Here is a 22,766-nt window from a genome sequence, read left to right on the forward strand (position 1 = left end):
TATTTGACTTTATTTTTAAAATCTCTTTTATCATAGGCAATTTCAATTTCTCTCAAGCAGGCATTATCAAAGATTTCAATGATTGAGTTTAATTTATCAAAATTTAGATTGAAATTATTAGGATTTTGATTTTTTTCAAAGTTTGAAAAATTCAATAAAGAGATAAGCAAGATTGACTGATCGTTTGGGTTATTATAAATTTTGAAAGTATTTGAATTTGACAATTCTAAACTGGAATTGATGAGATCATTGTATAGAGTTATTAAGGATTTGTAAACCAAGATAAACTGTGATTTGGCTAATTTTGGATTGTAAACCATATTTAAAAAGGGTCTTTTCACGGACATGTTGATGTCATTGTTGCTAATAGTGTTAAGATTTGCATTATTGTTGTAATTATTGTAAATATTTATGGGATTCAATGAAAAACTTGAGTGGCCTGTTTTGTAGACTATGATATCTTTATTCAAGTTTTTAAAGTCATCAAAAGTTAGATGAGCATGATTTTGTTTATTTTTCAGAAACTGATCATCATCCCAAAGGTTTATGGATTGTAGGAGGGATATCCAGAAGGTGGAATTTTCATTGAAAATGTAGTTGTAGGTTGATTTGTTGATAAGACTGAAGGTTAGCAAATCAGCGAAGGACAAGTGAGGTATTATGGCATCAACTATGTTTGTGTGCAATTGGTTTTTGTCGTAGGTTGAATCGTTTATCTTGGAGGTGAGGAAGTTTGTGATGATCTTTGACTGGACTTGGTAGTGGCTGATGTTGTATCTTTTCAGTTTTTTGGCCATTGCAAAAGAGAGAGGTTGGTGGTGGGAAGTGGAGAGGTGTTGCAGCTGTCGATTATATGAACATATTAGCATCAATAGTGTCTGAGATGGCTCTTGAAGCGACACCAGAACAGTGTCAAAAGAACAAAACAATAAGAGGGCGGAATTGCAACGTCATTTTGTTTTGTCCCGGAGCGCAGTTCGAACCGAGCCCAAAAACGCAAAAGACTATCGCTACAGAGGCCTAGATGGCTTTGTCCTTGAAGCAGTTGATGTCGTAGATCATCCACCGGTACCAGAGATAGCCAGGAAGCACAGTGGTGGCATGCCAGAGAGCATGGGCGTCGACGAGGTCGTTGATGGGCGAAAAGTCAAACAACTCGAAGGACATGCCACACGAGACGCAGAGCACAAGAAAAATGGGTGTCAAGTGGAAGTAGTTCTCGCTGGTGAGTGTGTACCTGCTCAAGAGACTGATGTTTTTGGCGTGGCTGCTGTTGTCTTTCATGTTGCAGGATCTGACAAAGGATGTGATTGCAACGTGGAACCATTCGAAATACTGCACAACGCCGATGAAGATGTTGAACTTCATGTTATAACTGTAGCCCCACTTGATGGTCAATCGCAAGATGTGGCAGGAGTATATAAAGAGACAGAGACCAATGAAAAGAGCCCTTTTTTTTGAATTTTGAACCAAATGCAAATTGAAACATCTTGTTGTGACCGAATAAAAGCCAGACATGACAGTCGCGCCAGCAAAGAAGTAATCCAATGTTTCTGTGACATTCAAGTCTCTTATATGGAAAACAGTGCTGAAAAACCAAGCACATATTGATATTATTGCAGTGAATTTGTAGGTGTTTAGTAAAGTTATGATTTCATTGTTGTTCTTGTTGTTCTTGTTGTAACCATTGCCATGACTGCTTTTTAGTTTTTGAGCAATTGAAATGTTTTTTTTCAATATGTTGTAACCATAATAATGACTCATGAAATTCAAGATTGAAAAAACAGCAGAGGCTAGTTCCTGGCAGCCAAACAATCTTTTGAAATACCATTTTCCATGAAACTGGTGGATTTCTTGGTTTTTGGACTTTCTGACGAAGTTGATGATTTTTTGACATTGGTAGTCGCAGTTTGAGTTACAATCCCATAGCAATAATTTTAGATGAAGAGGGATAACTGGATCATCAAAATAATCTTTATTATAAAACCGATTTGATCTCTTGAGAGATTTGGTTGGTTTGATGTTATCACATGTCAATTGCTGGCAGGCTTGAACACATTGTTTGAATTCAGGCAATCGATCCCCGGGAGAAGCATTGACTACAATTGCAAACCAGGACAAAAGTAGAATGGGCAAGAGATGTTTCAATATCATTTCCAATGATAAAAAAGCAGAAACCCAACTGGATTTGTGGGTTTTCTGTTGTCATGTTAAAAGCTTGGAATATCAAAAACACGTGATGTTATCTCATCACCCGTCGAAAATGTTTGCTGTTCAATTCAATCGAAAATTTAAAGCTGAAATTGAGATGGAATTGAGATGGAATTGAATAGTCAAGAAGCTGCGATAAATCTACTGTTTGTGGAGCTCTATCAGCAAAAATAAAGATATTTATTGATGTTATTGATGTTATTGACGTTATTGATGCGTTCTCCATTATCTTAAGCAAAATATTAAGAAAAAAAATAAAGAAAAAGATTAAAGCTAAATAAAAATTGAGATTTAGTTGGAGATAAAGAATATTTTGATATTGAAATTGAAAATAAAATTGAAAATAAAAATAATAAAAATAATAAAGTAAGATAGATTAATAAATTGGAGATTAAATTTCGAAATTAAATTAAATTAAATTAAATTCAATCGGATAATTTAATAACTGTTATTTTTGATTAAATGTGGATAAAAAAATATTAAAAACCATGAATTTTAATATTTTTCTTTTGTAAACCAAGTTTATCAGTTAAAAACTCTTGAACTTTAGCACGTTGATCACCTTGTAATTGAATAACCTCACCTAATTCTTTGTCTTTAACAATATTACCATTACATGCAAAATCTTTCTTTAAAGCCTTTAAAATTCTTTTAAAGTCATAATCATCAGACAAACCTTGAACAGTAGTTAATGTTTTACGACCATTACGTTGTTGAATACGGATATGAATATAATTTGTTGATTGTGTATCGTCGTCACCAGTATCGGCGAAAGGGTCTAAAAAAACTAATGAGTTAGTATATCGATATCTTAAAATGACAACAAAACGCATGAGAAATGCCAAACCCAGGATTGATTATAAAGGGGATTTGAAATAAAACTTTAAGAGGTAAGAGCAGTAAAATTACATACCAAAAGCTTTGAGGTTTTCAATAGAAGTCATTCAATGAACCAGAATAAAAGAGGAAAAAACAGCAGTTTATATAAAGCCAAATCAAAGATTAAAAATATACGTTTTCTTTAGTTAAAAAAGAATATATGATTTTAATGACCTTTAAAAAATAAATGTAGCTGGCAAAAAAAGGGAGGAAATTAAAAGGAAAGGAAGAAGGAAGAAAAAAGAAAACAATTTATATCAACAAGATTAGTAAAGAAAAAAAACAGCAAAATTTACAGTGGCACAATAACCTGTTTAGAATTGAAGCGAAATTGCAGCGAAATTGGGCATTGGGAGATTTTTTGCGCGTTTGCCAGCGAAATCGCAGAGCTTTGTTGTGCAAAAGGAAAGTGTGCACATGACGTGGTCACGATACTCTGACTCATTGGATAATTACACGTAACTCTGTGTGCTTATGTAATACAGTCACATGCACAAGACCCAGGATGGTGGGTGTTTGCAACAATTAAAGCTGTAGGAGTGAAGCAAAACAAACAGAAAACAAATGCTGTCACATTTTAACTGGAATACAAGCAGCGCTTGAGAAATATGGGTGCAAAACGCTAATCATGTCTTCTCACATATTTTCCCTTTCAGTTTAGCTGTTTTTAACTGTTTTGCTCTCTTGGGCAGTCGTTTTTTTTTCTTTTGGTGGGACAGAGTATATTGCTTGTACAAAATATGAAAAGTGCGTGTGGAACTGCGTCGCCAGTTGGCAGCAGCGATTCCATTTGCGAAAACCAGTCCGTGTTGGAGAGGTAAATCTTAAATGACAGTAGCGTGTCATAACCCAGTCATGAAATTTTTGCAATTTGTGCGCGCAGTCCCGCTTCCTGATTTCATGCACCTTTGGTTGCAAGCTTTAGAAATAGAGGGTGAACAATTAGAGTGTAGCACGGGTGCCCAGTTGCAGCGAATTTAGCAGGGTGAAAAGGCGGGTGCACCGCACTCTCAATTGGCTTTGCGTTCTTTGTAAGCAGCAAAAGACACTCCAGCTTGAACAGTCCATCTATACTTTCAGTCCCAGACTCTCAATTGAACAGGTACAGCAGAGCAAGACACGGTCCATTAGCATGGGTGCGTTCTCAGAGCTGGAAACAAAACAGTGGAGCATCTGCTCAGTCTTCTGCTCTCAGCGCCACTAGGCCAGCGATGAACACAGCACTCCAGCAGCTTTCTCTGGTTTGGAGGACCAAGCTCTCGTCGTCAGGGTTCAAGGAATCTCAGCAAATCAGATTCGATTTTATCTCTGAAATATCCGTTGTAGTGGACTCCGACGCAGAGCTGGCTTCTGAGCCAAGACCCGAAGAAATACCTCCAATCCTAGATCCGCATCGGTGTTAATTTCCACCAATGGGGGCGTGTTCATCTTCTGTTACTAAGAAACTCGCTTTGAGACCGCATGTTTGGGTCCTTCCCCGGATTATTTTGTGAGAACACATCAAAGCAACATAGATTACAGCTGAAATTATATAAGATAAGTTAGACAAGAAGAGAACTGAAACACTGAAAGTTGTATCAATAAGAAGTACAGCAATAAAAACACAATAAAATAATAAAATAATAAAATAAAAACAAAAAAAATCTAAAGCCCAAGTTTACTAGCAAATGACAAATATTTCTCATTTAGTTCCTTGAATTCGTCCGTTAGTTTCGATAGTTCTTCCTCATCAATCTCATCTTCCATTTCATTTAACTTGTTTTTCTGGTAAACACTTTTCCCTTGTTTTGTTGGATAATTGTTCTCTTTCAACGATTTTAGCGCATCATTGTTCAATTTAATTGCTATTGTGTCATCGTACGATTTAAACAATGGGATTTTCGACACATCAATGATTTTGTTCCTTTGGCTATTACTATTATGCATCGATTTGGAATTGGTATTGATATTGATATTAAAATTTTGGAATATCCTGAAATATTCCTGCTCAAAATTGGGTTTATGTGATAGTGGTTTAATATATAAATTATTTCTTTTCTCCTTTTTACTTTTCTTACTTTCTCCTTTGCTCTTGCCTCCATTATATTTGCTATTGTTAGGATTGGAAATCTCTTTATAACTTTTTTTCAAATAATTAAAATAACTTATTGTTTTCTTTGAATTATTAACCAACACTGGTTCAAATCCATTCAATACCAATAATTCATTACTAGTTAAAAACTTTTTTCTATTGGCTTTTTTGTAATTATTTAAAAAATTATTATTGTAATTAAATTCTTCAACCTCATTAATATTCCTCTTTCTGCAATTATTATTATTATTATTATTATTATCCCAATCAACTTTTTTATCAAAAAATTTAATTAACTTATCTTTACTAATAATTGAATTTTTTTCAATCAAATTGTTTAAATATTCCTCAAACAATTTGTCATTATCATTGAAATGTAAATTAACATAATCTTTAAATAATCTTTCCTCATTTAAAATCATCTGGTTCAACTGTTTTTTAAGTAAATCAATATCCTTGTTCAAATTTTTAATTAAATTAGATTTCTTAATCGACTTCTTTTTCAATATAGAATTGGACGATATCAATTGAATCCGGCAAACTGTTAAAAAATTATTATTAATCGATTCATTTGAATCACTAACTTCAAGTGAATTAATAATCTTCAATTTTTTACTATCGAATGATAGCCCAAAGAGTCTCAAATAAAGTTCTAATAACTGATTTTCAATTGAATTCGAATCCAACTTTATCTTTAAACTATCATCACTATTATCAATATTGTCCATATCATTGAAAATTTTATAACTTTCTACTCCGTCTATCAATTCAATTTGAAAATAGTTGGATAAACAGCTACTAGATTCACATGAACAGTTTTTTTTACTCTTATTGATCTCACTAAAATTATTATCCGTATCTTTCTTAAACATCTCATTGGAATTACAATTATTCCCATGATGAATAATTGTATCATTTCGAAGTTCTAATTTTTTAATAAAACTTTTAAAATAATTCAAGTTTTTCTTAAAACAATTGGAACAGCTATAATGAAATTTCTTAATTGAATCACATTTTATTTTATTTTTACGACATCTTAAACATGATTTCAATTTTTTAAGATTAGAACTACTGTCATGAGAATTATACTGATTCAGCGATAAATCAGTTGACCTTAAATCAGCTTCGTTGGGAATTAGTCCTGTTAATAAATAAATAAGGTAGTTTAAATTTTTAAAATTCAATGATTCGTAATTTTTAATAATCAAGTTGATAATTGAGTTATAAAAGTAATTAATGCTTGATTTATCATTAACAGAATTTGAGTTTGAGTTTGCAGAACTTTCTAAAATAGAATTTAATTTTTGTTTAAAGAAAAGATGTTGCTCACTGCAATCAATAGAAGTATAATCAAATGAATCATTGTTATCACTCAAATCGTTCAATACAGTATTATCAGACAAGTTGGATATTATTTTAACAGTAGAGGATTTATCATTGGGATTGATTAATGTTTCAGAAAATTTTAATATTTTGTTAAACAATAATTGAGCCTCATTATTGTTATTATTATCAGTAGCAGTAGTAGCAGTAGAATTAGTAATAGTGGTAGTAGGGGTATTAGTATTTATATCAGTGATATTGTTAGTGTTATTTTTATTGTGAATTCCAAAGCTTGAAGTTTCATCATTATCACTTTTAATGACACCAAAGTTTTCTAAAACTAAAAAAATGAAAATTTTGTAGTAAAATAGTAAATCGATAGTTCTAATATATTCTTCTTTTTCCTTTTGAATGTTATCGTCATCATAATCATCATAATCATCGTTATTATTGGCATTCATAAGTTGTTTTTGTTCTTCAATTAGATTTTTTTGTTTAATTTTTTCGATTTCGATATTTTGTAGATATTGTTGAATTCTATAAATTAAGGGATTAACATAGTCTTGATCTGAGTTGGGATCAGGATTGGACTCAACATTTGAATTTGATTGAGGAATAGGATAATCAAAAGTTGAATTTTGGGAAACATTATTGGGATCAAGATTTGAGAAATTCAATTGATAATTTAAACTATTAATATTATTGTTATTATTTTGAGTATTCAATTTTTTGTAATCGTGATTTTCAAAGTTTTTAGTGCCATTATCATTAATAATTCCGTTATTATTAATATCATCAGTCAATTCAATTGAATTTTGGACAATTGCGAATTCTTTATCATTATTGCCATTCGTATTGCCATTCGTATTTTCATTAAAATTTTCGTTAACATTTTCATTAGTGTTTTCATTAAAGTTTTCATTAAAATTTTCATTAACGTCGTTATTATCGTTGTCGTTATTGTTGTCATTAGAGTTATTAGTGTTATTAGCAGGATCATTATAGGGCATATCAGTTGTAAAAGAAGAGTCTGTATTGAAAGTTGGAACAGAAGATATGGTTGATAATACAGAAGAATCTCTTGTCAAAGGGATTGAAAAATTATTTGAATTGATTTCTTTGTGATTGTGAATATGAATGTTGTTGTTATTATTATGGTTATTATTGAATTGGCTTTTAGTTATAAAATCTTCAGGACTTGGAAAAGAATTATTGTTGACATTATAGTTGAGGTCATAGTTGTTATCAGTAGTAGTGGTGGATGCAGTAATATTGTTTTGATTTTGGTTTTGATTTTGGTTTTGGTTTGGAAATTTGTTGAAATTGTTTGGAAAAGAATTTGAGTTTGACAAAGATAAGTAATTTTCAAGTAAAGAGAGATCATTTTTGATTAGGAATTTGTTTAAAAGAATATTGTTGACATTAACGTTAAGATTTTGTGAAGCCTTAGTTGGGCTATTGGAAGGATCATCATTTAAGTTGTTTAGATTGTTTGAAGAAATTTCGTTAAAATTGGCAATATTGCCGTTATTATTGTAATTAATGTTAACGTTAGTATTAATGTTTTTATTGTAATTGTTATAATTGTAATGATTTTTGTAGGAAGTGAAACTGTCATTTAAATTGATATCAATTGAAGTGGCAGTTGAGTTTAGACTTGGAACAGGAGAGTTGATTGAACAAGGAGAAGAAGAGGTGGATGGAGATGAAGACAGAGAGTAGCCATTTTTGACATTATGATTGTGGATATGGTTTATATGATTTGAGTTAAAGTGAGGTTGGTTATTTTTCTGAAAATTGGAATAAAATTGATTTTTTTTGTGTTTATTGGAATTATTATAGTTGCAGGAAAAATGGTGGTCATTATCATTAAGATTAATGTTAATATTATTGATATTATTTGGGAATATAGTCTTCATTTTTAAGAATTAGGATGTGAAAAAAAAAAGATGGTGTATAGTATAAGATGAAAAATTGGAATATTGATTGAAACTGGATAGAATAGATAAAAATCTAGAGATTTATAGATAAATATAGAAGTAGATTTGACAGTTTTTATAAAAAATAAAGCAGAATCAATTTCATTATATTATGTAATGTTATGGTGAGCCAATGTTGTATGAATTAGTAGCTGTCGTGAAAGTGAGTAAAAACAATAGAGCAGTATTATTGAGAGCAGTATTATTGAATATTATCAAAAATGTTTGTGAATATCCTTCAGTTGAAAAGTTGCAGAGAGAAGTTTGAAGATTCAATGGAGATACAAGCTGGTGTAGATTTGGATAATATTCCACTATAACCAATGGAGCAGATTAGGAAGAGAACAGTTGATATGGCAGAGGGAACTCTAAAAGAATAAGCAACAAGCTTGAGAATATTCCAATAACTGTGGTCTTGTTGGGGCCAATTTGATAGAAGCAAAGAGAGAGATATACTACAAAAGAGTCGCAAGAGAAGAAGAAGAAGATCAAAAACACTGGAAACTGAGTTATTATATTTCAAAATTGGATAGGAAAATTTTAGGTACAAGATCGAAGATTATCTTTTTGTCCAGATCCAATGCACTTCCTCTGGGGTGGATTCAAAGGAAGCCGAGTCCTGAAAAGACGTGCAGCTGGCTGCGTCCGCGCAGGATTCCGAGCGCTGCGGTTGCGTTTGCGCGGGGCCAGTTCTTTCGGTGGTGGCGGAAGAGAAGGAGAAGTAGCAGAAACAGTAAAAGCAGCAGCAGAGGAAGCACTCTCTGGTGTTGCTAATTCTTCGTCAGCTTGCCTTTTTATTGCAGTTCACAAACAGTGATTAATGCGTCACTCGTTCCACCAATCCCCGAAACCCGACGTTGCGTTCACTGTTTTCTTACTGTTTATTGATGACAAAATCTTTCGATCTTTTCGAGCACTTCGGATATTCCACTTTCATCTAGTTCTTCCTCAACAGGGTAACACTCCTATCAGCTATTATTTATGCTAACAGTTTTTCCTTTCGGCACTTCTACCATCAATGGAATCGCAAAAACGTTAATATATCATTGATATCCAGGTAGATATCGAGTAAATAGCCTTTTTTAGAGCCATTTTTGTTCCATTTCCATGGAATAACTGCCAACTGTCTGGAATCTAATGCACAACCAATGTTTGAAAACATCAATAATTACCCGTCGCCGGTGGAAACAGTTGTCTTGAGCTGTGCGATAAAAAGAGAGTTTTCGGCCTTTTCATTTACAGATAAAAACTGCAATTGAGCACTAATTAGATCCATCTGATTAGATTCGGTTTTTGATCATCACTACCCAATCTTCCTCATTCACCTTTATCTTTTCTCGTTTTTTTCAATCACTCAAATCATTTTCAATCCACGATGTTTTTTATTACCTCAGATCCGTCCACGTGCACCCTGGTGGTTGCTTTCCGCTCAATTCCATTTCGACAAAAGAGCGCACAAAATGAAAAATAAACAGAGTACCTAGTGCATGCAGGTTTCTGCATATCCTGTTTTGTGTTCAGCAAGTCCGCATAGCAAGGGTATATGCTTTTGTCCCATTTTTGCAGTGATAATCGAGACGCACTTTTCGCTTTCCTTTTTCGGACCCACTTTTATATCTTCGTTATATCAAATTCTTTACCATCTCAAAGAAACCCATCACAATCTGAGTTAATTTGCTTCTTTCGTGTTCAATTTCCCTTAAAGCACTGTACGACAAAAAATAAAATGCTTTGTTTATTTAGTAGAGAGTTTCCACTCCATCGTCCAAGTAGGGGCATCCCTTTTAAAGGGCAGTGTATCTCACTTCATGTCATCAATGCCATTAACAACATCAACGCCATTAATACCATTAATGCCATTACTGCTATTGCTGTTTTGTAAAAGCCTTCAATTCGTCTCTTATATTCATCTTCTAAAAATCAAAAATTGCAATAAAAAAACATTCTATTAATTAAAGTTTGTGGGAGCTTTTGCTCTCCAGATTATTATTGTGGCATTCTGTTACACCATCATATCAATATCTTAATACTTTTGTCTCGTTGAATAATCTTTGGGACTTAAAACTAATCCTTTCCCTTTTCTTGCCCCTCTATAAATCGTCTCAATAATATCTATCATTTCTTCTTCATCCTCTAAAACAAAATTCAATTTGTTGTTATTTCCTGTCCCAAAATCACACATCATATGCTTATTTCGAAAAAAAAACATAACTGTCATCGGATCATACAACTCATACATCTCATTAAAATCTTTGACTTCATCAATATCACACAAATAAATAACTGCAAACTTCTTGATCTTCTCCGCTATGTTATAAAATATCTCATCCATTAGTCTACAATCTTTATCCACATCTCTTCCAAATCTTATAACTACTAGTCTTTCGTCTTCTGATAAGATGGCTTGATCAACATGCCTATGTATATTAATTTCAATTTTACATAATCCGTAATGTTAGAATCTAATTTCTCGTCTCGTCTCTCACATCCTTTTGGACATTTCAAATCAAAACTTACCATCCCGAATGCAAATGTGGCAAAAATATACTTCCCATTACAATCTTTAAGCTTATTGGTGATAAAATGTTAAACAATGCTGTTCCTTCCTCAAGCCTTTCACCAAAACTGTAACGCTGGTTTTCTCGGAGGGTAACCTATCTATCCTCTAGTAAACCTAAATTTGGGAATATCATCATCTTCTTCATCCGAAATTTTATCCTGAGGTTCAACATACTTTGTCCTTCCAATTCTTTCTTGAAGCCTACTTCCATTTTTACCACCCTTTTTACCACCCTTTTTATTGAACATCTTAGTCATCGCTGGATTTTTCTGGCTTAGCTTCGACCGAGTGATTTGAATACGGTTATTGACATTTTTACTTTCTTCTTCAGATTCTGAATCGCCTACAAACAAATTGCTTGCATTTGCATTTCTTGTTTGTTCTTCAATATTCACATTGCTGTCTTCAATCGTTTCCTTTAGAATTTCACTTATATTTGAAACTTTTCCAGAAAAGAATTCATTGTCTTCTTCTTTATCTTCAATATTATTTTCATACTCTTTCAAATCAATATATGACCTAAAAAGAGAAGAATTAAACGAATTACTCTTTGATACAATTTTCCCATTTTCACCAATCTTTTTGTCTTTTCTTCGTTTCACAAATCTTTTAAAATTCCTTCTCTCTTTCCACTTTTCATTTTCATTTTCAAAGCCGCCCGCTTTATTAAATTTATTAGATCCCATTTGTTTCACTTCAAACTCCTCTATTAAAACCATTTTTTTCACTTCTTCAATGATTTTAGAATCAATAACTTTATTTATACGATCTTGGTTTGCTTCTATTCTTTTCTGCTCTTTATTTTTGGCATCTTTAATTATCTCTTTTATATTCACTGCTTTCTTTTTTTCCTTAAATTGTACAAAGCCTTTATCATCATCATCATCATCATCATCAATTTTCGTTTTTTTTGCTTTCGGAAAATCTTCATTGTTTTTGGCCTGTGCTTTTTCACTCATTTTCCTTTTATTACCAACTCTTTCTTGATTATTATCGCCTTGGTCTTGTTCTTTAATAATTGCAGGAGTTTGTTGTTTTTCAGATTTTGTTATGTTTAAACTTCTGTCACTATAATCAATTTTATCTTCTCTGCTCATTTTTTTCTTTTTAATAGGAGAATCTTCAATTGCCGATTCATTATCTGATATTACTATTTGTTGAGTGGGTGATGGAGCATTTTTAATCAATGGATTAGATAATCTTTTCACTTTATTAGCTCTTCTTTTAAGCTTCCTTGTGCCAATTGATTTAATATCTTCTATCACATTTTTATTATTTTCTGATATGTTTTCTGATTTAATTTCTTCATCAATAACCTCCATTTGCACATTATTCTCTTCATCATTCATATTTACTAACGAGAAATTGTCAGTTCCTGTTTCTGGAACATCCTCGAGAAAAGAAGGCCTGGACATACTATTAAAGACATCCATAACGTTTTGTCTTTTAATAGTTCTATTTCTTGTTAATTTCCTCCTTTTTAATCGATTTTTAGGATAAACTTCTTCAATTGTTGGAGAACTTATTTTCCTATCTATTTTCAGTCCATTGGTTATATCTGCTGAATTATTTTCAGAAATAGATCTAAACTCCAGGTCTATATCTGAGGGTTTTGAAGGTTTCAAATTTAATAATATAGATAAATCCACATTTTTAATAGAATTGAGTAAATCTAAATTTTCTACTACAGAAATATTAAGGTATCGAGCAATTTCTAATTGCAACTGAGGTATTAGATTAAAACCAATCTTACTGCTATTGTTCTCAATATCATTTATAGAAATACTATGATTAGAGTTTTTTGGCACCTTTAGTAGTATTAAATTGACTTTCTCATCTTTATCTATATTTTCACTCCCACTAATACATTCATCCACAGCATTAGTAAACAGATTGAATATTGATTTGGTGTCATTCTTTGATGATGATAAATGGGGAGACAAATCAAAATATAAACAATTTCCAGAAGCCAATTGAATTGGAACTTTCAAATAATCAAAATGATTCAAATTGTTAAAAATAAAAACCGTATTTTTAAATAGCACCTTTCTAGCTTGATCAACGCCATACAATGGATCGTCTAGAAACTTTTTATAATTTGGAAAGAACTCATTATAATCAAACTCCAATAAATTTAAATTGTATGGATTCATGCAATAGTTAAACACTTTAAAATTCTTCTTATCATTGAATAATTTATTCTGCAAATCCGGAACATCAGAAATTTTTGTGCTTATAGCATTTTTAATACTTGTAATAAAATCAAAATTGACAATTGGGGTTTGATTTATTAAAGATATAATTAATTTAGAAGAGTATTTCAAAGATTTTAAGGTATAAGTTGTCGAACTTAAAAATTGAGTAGTATAGTGAATATTTGTGTTTTCTAAGCTTTCATCTAAATTTAGCTTCTCACTGTTATCATCAGCTGAATAAGAGATTAAAATTGGATTCCAAACAATTTCAAAAGTGAAGTTTGAATTGGTTTTTTTATGATGAATGGTAATTGGTATTGTATTGTCTTTGGCCAAATTTCTTCCATTATAAATCAAGGAAGATGGACTATCTTGACTTCCATTTGAAAATATCTGTTTCTTGCTCACAAAGGTAGCTGCCTTTCCATACAACACCAAATGGAGATCAGGAATCACCTCAGGATTTTTATGATTGAACGAATTATCGACTTTGATTGTAAAATGGTGTTTGGAGATATACTTCTGACTCAAATACACATCAGATGTTCTGTCTCTTCCAATTGAATAAGGCTTGTTGGGCATCAACCATCTTGTCACATACTCCACTCCACTGTTTTCATCAGGCAACCTAATCAACCACATAATACCACCAACTCCAGCAAATCCTCTTATAACCTCTCTTCTTCAACACCATCAAAGAAATCTCACATCGTCCAAAGCTGGAAACCACTCTGTTGGTCTCGGGTATTTATCACCCTCGGAACTGGAAGTGCACGTGAGCTTTGGAAAACTGAAAAATATTTTTTTTTTTGAATTTGATAAATAAATCTAAAAAATGGTTTCTATCTCCATTGAAATCGATTGTTAAAGATGACAGATGCTGATATAGAGTCGAAAAAGAGGAAAATTAAAGACATCGAAGAGATAAGAAACATTGAACTAAGCAATCTGGAAAACACTAAAAAAATCAAAACACAGGATGCAGTTCTCATCACCGATTCTATCCCAAGAAGACCCATCGAGACTCCTGCTAAAGAGTATCCATTTGAATTAGATACTTTTCAAAAAGATGCAATTTTTTGCATTGAAGCTGAAGAATCTGTTTTAGTTTCTGCTCACACATCTGCTGGTAAAACAGTTGTTGCTGAGTATGCTATTGCAAAATCTTTGAGAGAAAAACAAAGAGTAATTTATACTTCTCCCATCAAGGCTTTATCCAATCAAAAATATAGAGAATTGGCAGCTGAATTTGGCGATGTTGGATTGATGACTGGTGATGTTACTATAAACCCTGATGCTGGCTGTCTTGTGATGACAACAGAAATTTTAAGATCAATGCTTTATAGAGGTTCCGAAGTTATGAGAGAAGTCGCATGGGTGATATTTGATGAAGTGCATTATATGAGAGACAAATCGAGGGGTGTTGTTTGGGAAGAAACTATTATATTGCTTCCAGACAAAGTCCATTATGTTTTTTTATCTGCTACTATACCAAATGCTAAAGAATTCACCAGATGGATTGGTAAGATCCACAATCAACCATGTCATGTTGTTTATACCGATTACAGACCAACACCATTACAACATTATCTATTTCCTGCTGGTGGTGACGGTATCCATTTAGTGGTAGATGAAAAAGGAGCATTTAGAGAAGAAAATTTTCAAAAAGCAATGGCCTCAATTAGTGAAAAGTTAGGTGATGATCCTGGTTCTGCTCAAAATTCTGGTAAGGGCAAAAAGGGAAAAACTTTTAAAGGTGGAATACTAGATAGCAAAGCCGATATTTATAAGATTGTTAAAATGATTTGGATAAAAAAATATAACCCAGTTATTGTTTTCTCATTTTCAAAAAGAGATTGCGAATCATTGGCTTTAAAGATGTCTAAATTGAACTTTAATTCAGATGAAGAAAATGAAACATTAACCAAAATTTTCAATAATGCAGTTGACGTTCTTCCTGAAGGTGATAGAGAATTGCCTCAGATAAAAAATATTTTGCCCTTGCTTAGAAGAGGTATAGGAATACATCATTCTGGTTTGTTACCAATTTTGAAGGAAATTATTGAAATTCTATTTCAAGAAGGTTTAGTCAAAGTTTTATTTGCCACTGAGACATTTTCAATTGGTCTTAATATGCCTGCAAAAACTGTTGTTTTTACCTCTGTTCGTAAGTGGGATGGTAAAGGGTTCAGATGGGTATCTGGAGGTGAATATATTCAAATGTCTGGTAGAGCCGGTCGTCGTGGTATAGATGATAGAGGTATTGTGATCATGATGATAGATGAAAAAATGGAGCCGCAGATTGCCAAAGGAATGGTAAAAGGTGTGGCTGATAGATTAGACTCTGCTTTCCATTTGGGATATAATATGATTTTAAATCTTATGAGAGTTGAGGGAATTTCTCCCGAGTTTATGTTAGAACGTTCATTTTATCAATTTCAAAATTCTTCTACAATTCCTTTATTGGAAAATAAGTTATATCTGCTTGAAGAAAATCATAAGAACATAGTTATTGAGGATGAGCAAAATATTAAAGAATACTATAACCTTAGGAAGCAAACTGAAATATATAATCAAGATGTTAGAGAGGTCATTACTCATCCATCACATTCATTAACATTTCTTCAAGATGGAAGATTAGTTGAAGTCAAGGTCAATGACGATTACTATGGCTGGGGTGTTGTTGTTAAATTTAATAAAAGAAGCAACAAAAGGAGACCAAATGAACAACAGTATGCTGATCATGAGGCCTATATTGTTGAAGTACTTGTAACAACCATGTTTATTGATTCTCCAACAAATTTGATTAAAATGTTTTCTCCAGATCTTGCAATTGGTATCAGACCTGCAAAAGAAGGTGAATTATCCAAAAGCGTAGTTATTCCTATTACTTTAAAATCAATAGTTAATATGGGAAATTTAAGATTACGTATGCCACAATCAATGGATAGGTTACAAAGACTGAGCACAGGGAAAAACATTGCAGAAGTGCAAAGAAGGTTTAAGGATGGAATTCCGTTATTAGATCCTATTAAAAATATGAAAATCATTGATGATTCATTTTTAAAATTAATCAAAAAAATAGAAGTGTTAGAAAGCAGAATAAGTTCCAGCCCATTAAGCAAATCAGATAAACTAAAAGAGTTATATGAGACATACTCCGAAAAAATTGCAATTGAAAAGCAAATCAAAGAAGTAAAGGGTAAAATATCTGATGCAAATGCAATTATTCAATTGGATGATTTGAAAAACCGTAAAAGAGTTTTAAGAAGGTTAGGTTTTTGCACTCAAGATGATATTATTGAGTTGAAAGGAAGGGTTGCATGTGAAATTTCGACGGGGGATGAATTACTTTTAACTGAGTTAATTTTTAATGGTACATTTAATGAACTATCCCCCGAGCAATGTGCTGCATTACTATCATGCTTTGTGTTTCAAGAAAGATCAAAAGAAATGCCTAGACTCAAGCCCGAATTAGCAGAGCCATTGAAAGAGATGCAAGAAATGGCTACAAAAATTGCAAAAATTTATAGAGATTCAAAAATTGAAATTGCATTATCCGATTACGTTGAATCATTTAGACCAGAATTAATGGAAGTTGTTTATGTTTGGTGTAAAGGAGCTTCATTTACACAAATTTGTAAAATGACAGACATCTATGAAGGCAGTTTAATTAGGATGTTTAAAAGGTTGGAGGAAATGATTAAACAAATGGTTGATGCAGCCAAAACCATTGGTAATAGTGCACTAGAAGAAAAAATGGAAAAAGCTGCAGAATTGGTTCATAGAGATATTGTTTCGGCTGGTTCATTATATTTAAGTTAGACTTGGATAACAAAATAGTATTTCTTTTTATTTGTATTATTTAGTTCAGTAAAGCATAGTATAATATCATAAAAATTATCAAAATTATATATGTATTATAGTTAATCATTTTCGTTATTATCAATGTTGTCTAAATAAAAGAAAAATTGGATTCAGGCTATAAACGAATTATATTATATAATTTGTTAAAAAATTCATTATAGTTCAGTAACAGTTGCACCATCATAAGCTGGCTCCAACAATTTCCAGGTGCAAGTGATACCATTTTTTTTGAATCTATTAATAATTTCATCAGCGATCTCACTGTAATTCTCAGTGACTAAAGCTAAGATGGTGGGCCCGGCTCCACTTAAACATATACCCAACAAGCCTGGGTTAGTGTTTGGGCTCATGCTATTCAAGATTTCAGATAAGCCAGGAACCAACGTTTTTCTATAAGGTTGGTGTATTCTATCTTGCATTGAAGAATAGATCAATTCTGGATTTGGTGGGTCCAAAGTGATAGCAGTGGTTAAAACAGCAATTCTTTGCAAATTAAAGACTAGATCTTTTCTTGTGTAAGCACTTGGTAGGACATCTCTCGAGGTGGCAGTTGATAATTCAAAGTTAGGAATGATAGTTAAAAACTTGATTTTTTTGTTCAAGTTGTATTTAATATGGTGGCCGATTTCAAAAGGAGGAATTGGAGGAACTAGACCAGTATCTTCACCACCAGCTGGTTGAGGCAACACTTCAGCTAGGGGGATTTCTTTTCGCTCTAGTTCAGTGGCAGATAGCTCTCTCAAATACGAACCAACAAAACCCCCCATCATTGCAGCAGTAATATTGTCAGGATGCCTTTCTATCATCAAACAGAAATCCAAACATCTTGATCTGGATAAGTTGAACTTACCAATTTCATTAGCTAGAAGGGCACCAGCCACAACTGCTGCTCCAGAAGAACCAAGGCCTCTGCCTAGTGGTATTGGGTTGCTGACGTGAATAAAGGTTCCAGCTGGAAACTCTCTGATATTATGGCAACGCAAGACATAGAGAGCAGTTCTGGTGATCAAGTTTTCATCAGAATCCAAGGGCACATCTTCAGCACCTTCACCTTCATAAGTAATCAAACAATTGTGGACGTCAAAGTTGAGGGATTTGTCTTTAATAGCAGAAGAATCAACAGTAACGTTTAAGACAAGAAAAAGGTTAAGACCAATACCCAAAACATCAAAACCAGGGCCGATATTAGCTGATGAAGCTGGAACTTTTATTTCAAATTTTCTAGAATGCATTTCTATTGGTTAATGAAAAAAAAATGGATGAAAGACAAAAAAATACTAAAAACAAAATAAACAGAATATGGGCAAAAATTTTGAATAAAAGGTTGATTATATATAATATTTTTTGAATAAAAACTTGTATCCAGTAGAACTTTATTTTCTCTTGTTTTTTTTTCAAAAAATATTATTAAATAGAATTAATAGTAAATCTGTTGATTCAATGAGCTTTGGAAAAATGACTAATACTGTTCTAGGATTAAACCGACTTTCGATGTTTTCAACGGTTTGGCATCTTCAACTTTTCGATATTTCAAAAAATCAAAGTTTCTCGGTGAATCCGAATAGTTCACATTCGACTGTCATTACGAAAACTTTTTCTCGATAACATTTCGTAACTTTCTGAAAAAATCTAAAGTGTGATTATCTCCGCGATATCTGTTTCTATTTCCTTTGTAATTCAACTGGAATCAGAATCTATGATGTTTCCTAATTGGGATATATATTTTTTTTTCTAAAAACTTCTTTCAAATTCTGATGAACAGATCAAAAAATCAAAAATATGTTCAATTTCTAGATTATTATACAAATCATCATATTTGCAACTACAACAATTCATAGCTATAAATCATTATGAGTTCCTGATAACTCTCGATTAAATCCGTTTTTTATCAAAAAATCCAAAGCTTTCCTTGGTTTCTTAAAAAATACAGATTCATCTTGCTGTGGTAAAGAAGTCTTGAAAAAACTTTTATCTATTATTTAAAATACAAATGATAATAAAAATCCAATATATAAACCATTCATATCCTGGTCTGTTGATTGGTATATTTTACCCTCAAATCTATTAGTACTTTGTGATAAATTAAAAAGTGCCTTTTAACATATCACTGCTTCTCATTCACGTTATAGTAAATACCAAATTGCTATTATGGAAGCTAGTTCTCCTAAGATTATTAATGCAGTCTTTTCAAATCTACCCTATGATAAACTTTGGTTGTTCACATTGTCAGATAATGAGGTTTTAAGACAAAGTGCTTTGAAACATTTGTTTAATAAGGTTACAATAACCAATAAAAAAAATAACAGAAACCGCAATTCATATAAATTTGTGTTGAATTTGGAAAATTTTGATAGAATTAATAATCAATATTTTGACTCAATTGAACATCTATTGCTTGATATTCAAACTGGTTTTAGACTGGGTGTATTATATTATTCCCAATTAAGAAATATATTATATTTAACAAGCAATTTGAAAACTTGTTTATTATATATAAATTCTGATATTGCTGATCAAAGAAAATTTTTCATTGCTATTAATTTTTTTAAGATTTTGATTATTTTCAATTCAAACACCATTAAGTCTTTTATCTATTCATTCAGAAACGGAATGGAGTATCGCAAAAATCCTACTAGTTATAGTCAGAACAATTTTTTAAGTCTCGTACCTAAGTTCATGAAGTTTGATCAAACATTTTCAATTGATGAATTAAAAACCTCAAATACCATTGATAATTTAGATTTTTCTAGTTTATCCTTCAACACTAATCTTTCATTTTTTAATTCATTTTTATTATACAATGTATCTTCAAAATACCAAAATCTTAATAGATTTCCAAATTTAACTAAGTTTAGTGGTTTGCTGATTCTAAAACTTTTAGATCTATCTCACAATCAAATTCTGAAAATCGATTTACCATCATTGCTTAATCTTACTCACTTGAATTTAAGTTGCAATAAAATCCCAAAAATTCCAGATTTATCGCCATTTTTTGATTTAAAAGTTTTAAACTTATCTAATAATAAAATCAAAAAAATTTCTGGTTTAACTGAATTATATCACTTACAAGCTTTGAGTTTGTCAGATAATAGGATTTTCAAAACACAAAACTTGCATTATTTATTCAGATTAAAATCATTAAATCTTTCATATAACAAGATCAAAACAATTGAAGGGTTAGATGATATAGAGACCTTGAAAATATTCAATCTCTCATTCAATAGTATCACTAAAGTTGCTGGTCTATCAGTTTTATGTTCCATAGAAAAACTGGATCTTAAAGGCAATTTTATCAACAGTTTATCGGACCTTCCAGCCTCAAATTATTTAATTAATGTAAACTTATCGAGAAATAGAATCACTGGTACTGCTGCTTTATCAGATTTGCATGGTGTAAGAATTCTAAACTTATCAAATAACAATCTTTTGAAATTTGATAATATATCTAACTTAACTGAATTAGAGCAGTTAGATATATCATTCAACCTTGCAATAGGATTGAATGATATATCAATGCTAGTAAAATTACATACATTGAAAGTGAGATCAACCTCTATTAGATATATTCAACACATACCACCTTTTAGCAGATTGAGACTAAAATAAATGTTTTGGTGAAGGATAAAGTTTATCTGCTTTGATAATTGTTTACGGATTGTATAATTGTTTACGGATTGTATAATTATGGTGTTGAAATAGTTTATCATTTTATTGTGTTTTTTGTTTTCATTTATTATTTCATTTTTATTACTTCATTTGCAAATTTAATAGCTTTATTGTCTATATATTTTATATTTTTCACAGTTCGCAAGCTGTTACATATTCTCTCCACAGTTTTTTAGCTATTTTATTTAATCCAAAAACAAATAAATATCAAAGACTTACGCTGCATGTGTGCAACTATGACAATGTTGGACCACAACATCAATTCATATTTGACAGCCAGTTTCCAGCATTTTTCATTCCCGATACATATAAAAGTCCAATGTTAAAGATTTCACAACAATAATAAGCAATAGAGTTAGTAAAAACTACCAAATTTAAAAGCAGCAAAACAGAAAGAGCAAAAATAAAACAGAAACAGATTTCGTGATCGTAGTAGTCTGTGATCGTAATAGTTTTCGTAATTATCTCCGCAATGTTGTTTTATTTTCTCTATGATTCAGTAACTGTCTTGATTGAGATGCATCTGTAGCTCAATTCGCTGTTTGAAATAAACACACTGCCAGAAACAAGTTTGGTCGTAATCATCGCACCAAACAGCACTCCAAACAGCACTCCAAACAGCACTCCAAACAGCACTCCAAACAGCACACAGAGACAAATCAGTATATTTGGTGCTCTTCTAATGAGAAACCGCTGTGTTTGAGCAAACGAAGCCGTCTTTGTGGGTGGCGTGACCCGAGCCCTACTTCTGCTAGGGCTCTTTCGTGGAGAGATTTATTTGTTTACTTCTTTGGGATGGAGCTGGAAGACGAAACACACTGAAAAATGACTGTTGGAGCTGATGGAAGTGGTGGCGATGGTGCTGGTGGCAATGGTGCTGGTGATAGCTTTGGTTCGAGTGGCTTGTCTTCTGGCCTTGACTACTGCGAGTTCTCAAACGCTAAGTTAAACTACATCAAGAGTCTCAACACACTAATCAAAGACATTGTAAACAATGAAAGCTTGACAGAAAAAAATGCAGACAACGAGATGATCGTGGAAAACATAAAGAACATCGAGGACAACATCAAGGATTACTACGACAAGTTGATCAAAGAGCCTAGGTACTTGGTGCAGATCATAAACCAGCTCAATGAGTTTTTCTCCAACTTGAAGTTCACATACTTGGAACAGTATACCAAGGACAAGTTTCTAAGCTACATCTTTGACTCCAAGTTTATTACGATAGAGGATTTGAACAACAAAGTGATTGAAATTGGAAAGTTCAAAGAGGTGTTGAACGAGAAAAAAAGTAAGAGAGACGATTTGTTCGTGGAGATAAATCAGATTCTCAGAAAAACCGACACAAAATATAAAGAGATCAACCAAACTAGCCAGTCGAATAAAAATTTGAGTGCGCAGAATGACAAGTTGTTGCTACAGATAGATGTGGTATCTAAAAAGTTACACACAATACACAGCAACGGTGGTGATGGAAACCATGATAACAGACAGATCTTTAAAAGAAGATTGGATGAGTTTGACGATTATTCTAATGAGGTGTCGAAGCATTTGACTAGTTTATTGGATGAAAAGAAATACAGTGAAGGCAACATAAATCATTTGGATATTATCAAAAATCTAGACTACACCAATACGAACAACGACATGAACGAATTCTTGGTGCTAAACTCCAAGCCCATTTTGAACCGAATCATCAAAAAGAGAAAGATGATGAATAGCGACTTGGAGCTCAAGTACAGCAACCAATACTTGAATAGCTACAACCAGCTACATACATCATTGTCAAACTTAAACAGCATCGAAAAAAAATTGCTAGTTAGAAAGAAAANTTTAATCGACTCCATAGATCAATCAAACAATCAACAGTTGAAAAATAAACAAAAACACGATAGTAACAAGATGATAATAAATGACAAAAACAGAGAAATCTTGTCTCAATACCTCTCAAGCGAGTTAAATCTAATGAAAATTCTTTGCAACAACCCAAACTAATATACTATATCCCATGAACA

General features: G+C 32.2%; 9 protein-coding genes across 9 annotated transcripts; 3 read left to right on the forward strand and 6 right to left on the reverse strand.

The window, feature by feature from the left end:
• Nucleotides 1-1,020: 1,020 nt before the first annotated feature.
• PER1 (Per1p) lies at nt 1,021-2,154 on the reverse strand (the record flags this gene model as incomplete). The annotated part of the gene is made up of 1 exon (XM_020190558.1): nt 1,021-2,154. The coding sequence occupies one exon, from the start codon at nt 2,152-2,154 to the stop codon at nt 1,021-1,023; it is 1,134 nt and encodes a 377-aa protein (XP_020047606.1).
• Nucleotides 2,155-2,398: 244 nt separating this feature from the next.
• Nucleotides 2,399-3,388, reverse strand: SUI1 (translation initiation factor eIF1). Its single transcript, XM_020193298.1, has 2 exons — nt 3,125-3,388; nt 2,399-2,989 (listed from the first exon to the last, which is right to left on the reverse strand). The coding sequence occupies exons 1-2, from the start codon at nt 3,153-3,155 to the stop codon at nt 2,691-2,693; spliced, it is 330 nt and encodes a 109-aa protein (XP_020047607.1). The 5' UTR covers nt 3,156-3,388; the 3' UTR covers nt 2,399-2,690.
• Nucleotides 3,389-4,580: 1,192 nt separating this feature from the next.
• Nucleotides 4,581-5,387, reverse strand: ASCRUDRAFT_75992 (uncharacterized protein). The gene has a single exon (XM_020193299.1). The coding sequence runs from the start codon at nt 5,014-5,016 to the stop codon at nt 4,735-4,737; it is 282 nt and encodes a 93-aa protein (XP_020047608.1). The 5' UTR covers nt 5,017-5,387; the 3' UTR covers nt 4,581-4,734.
• Nucleotides 5,388-10,486: 5,099 nt separating this feature from the next.
• On the reverse strand, nt 10,487-11,018 carry DIB1 (U4/U6-U5 snRNP complex subunit DIB1; the record flags this gene model as incomplete). Its single annotated transcript, XM_020190554.1, has 2 exons — nt 10,487-10,880; nt 10,981-11,018. The coding sequence occupies 2 exons, from the start codon at nt 11,016-11,018 to the stop codon at nt 10,487-10,489; spliced, it is 432 nt and encodes a 143-aa protein (XP_020047609.1).
• A 696-nt stretch (nt 11,019-11,714) lies between these two features.
• ASCRUDRAFT_81018 (uncharacterized protein) lies at nt 11,715-13,860 on the reverse strand (the record flags this gene model as incomplete). The annotated part of the gene is made up of 2 exons (XM_020194561.1): nt 11,715-11,729; nt 11,752-13,860. The coding sequence occupies 2 exons, from the start codon at nt 13,858-13,860 to the stop codon at nt 11,715-11,717; spliced, it is 2,124 nt and encodes a 707-aa protein (XP_020047610.1).
• Nucleotides 13,861-14,088: 228 nt separating this feature from the next.
• Nucleotides 14,089-17,043, forward strand: MTR4 (ATP-dependent RNA helicase MTR4; the record flags this gene model as incomplete). Its single annotated transcript, XM_020190550.1, has 1 exon — nt 14,089-17,043. The coding sequence occupies one exon, from the start codon at nt 14,089-14,091 to the stop codon at nt 17,041-17,043; it is 2,955 nt and encodes a 984-aa protein (XP_020047611.1).
• A 197-nt stretch (nt 17,044-17,240) lies between these two features.
• THR1 (homoserine kinase) lies at nt 17,241-18,317 on the reverse strand (the record flags this gene model as incomplete). The annotated part of the gene is made up of 1 exon (XM_020194702.1): nt 17,241-18,317. The coding sequence occupies one exon, from the start codon at nt 18,315-18,317 to the stop codon at nt 17,241-17,243; it is 1,077 nt and encodes a 358-aa protein (XP_020047612.1).
• Nucleotides 18,318-20,016: 1,699 nt separating this feature from the next.
• On the forward strand, nt 20,017-20,625 carry ASCRUDRAFT_16669 (L domain-like protein; the record flags this gene model as incomplete). Its single annotated transcript, XM_020189440.1, has 1 exon — nt 20,017-20,625. A coding segment is annotated over one exon (609 nt), but the record flags the coding sequence as incomplete, so codon positions are not given.
• Nucleotides 20,626-21,576: 951 nt separating this feature from the next.
• ASCRUDRAFT_86265 (uncharacterized protein) lies at nt 21,577-22,766 on the forward strand (the record flags this gene model as incomplete). Its single annotated transcript, XM_020194920.1, has 1 exon — nt 21,577-22,766. The coding sequence occupies one exon, from the start codon at nt 21,577-21,579 to the stop codon at nt 22,744-22,746; it is 1,170 nt and encodes a 389-aa protein (XP_020047614.1). The 3' UTR covers nt 22,747-22,766.

The sequence above is a fragment of the Ascoidea rubescens genome, assembly GCF_001661345.1.
Source record: "Ascoidea rubescens DSM 1968 unplaced genomic scaffold ASCRUscaffold_6, whole genome shotgun sequence".
NCBI lineage: Eukaryota > Fungi > Ascomycota > Saccharomycetes > Ascoideales > Ascoideaceae > Ascoidea > Ascoidea rubescens.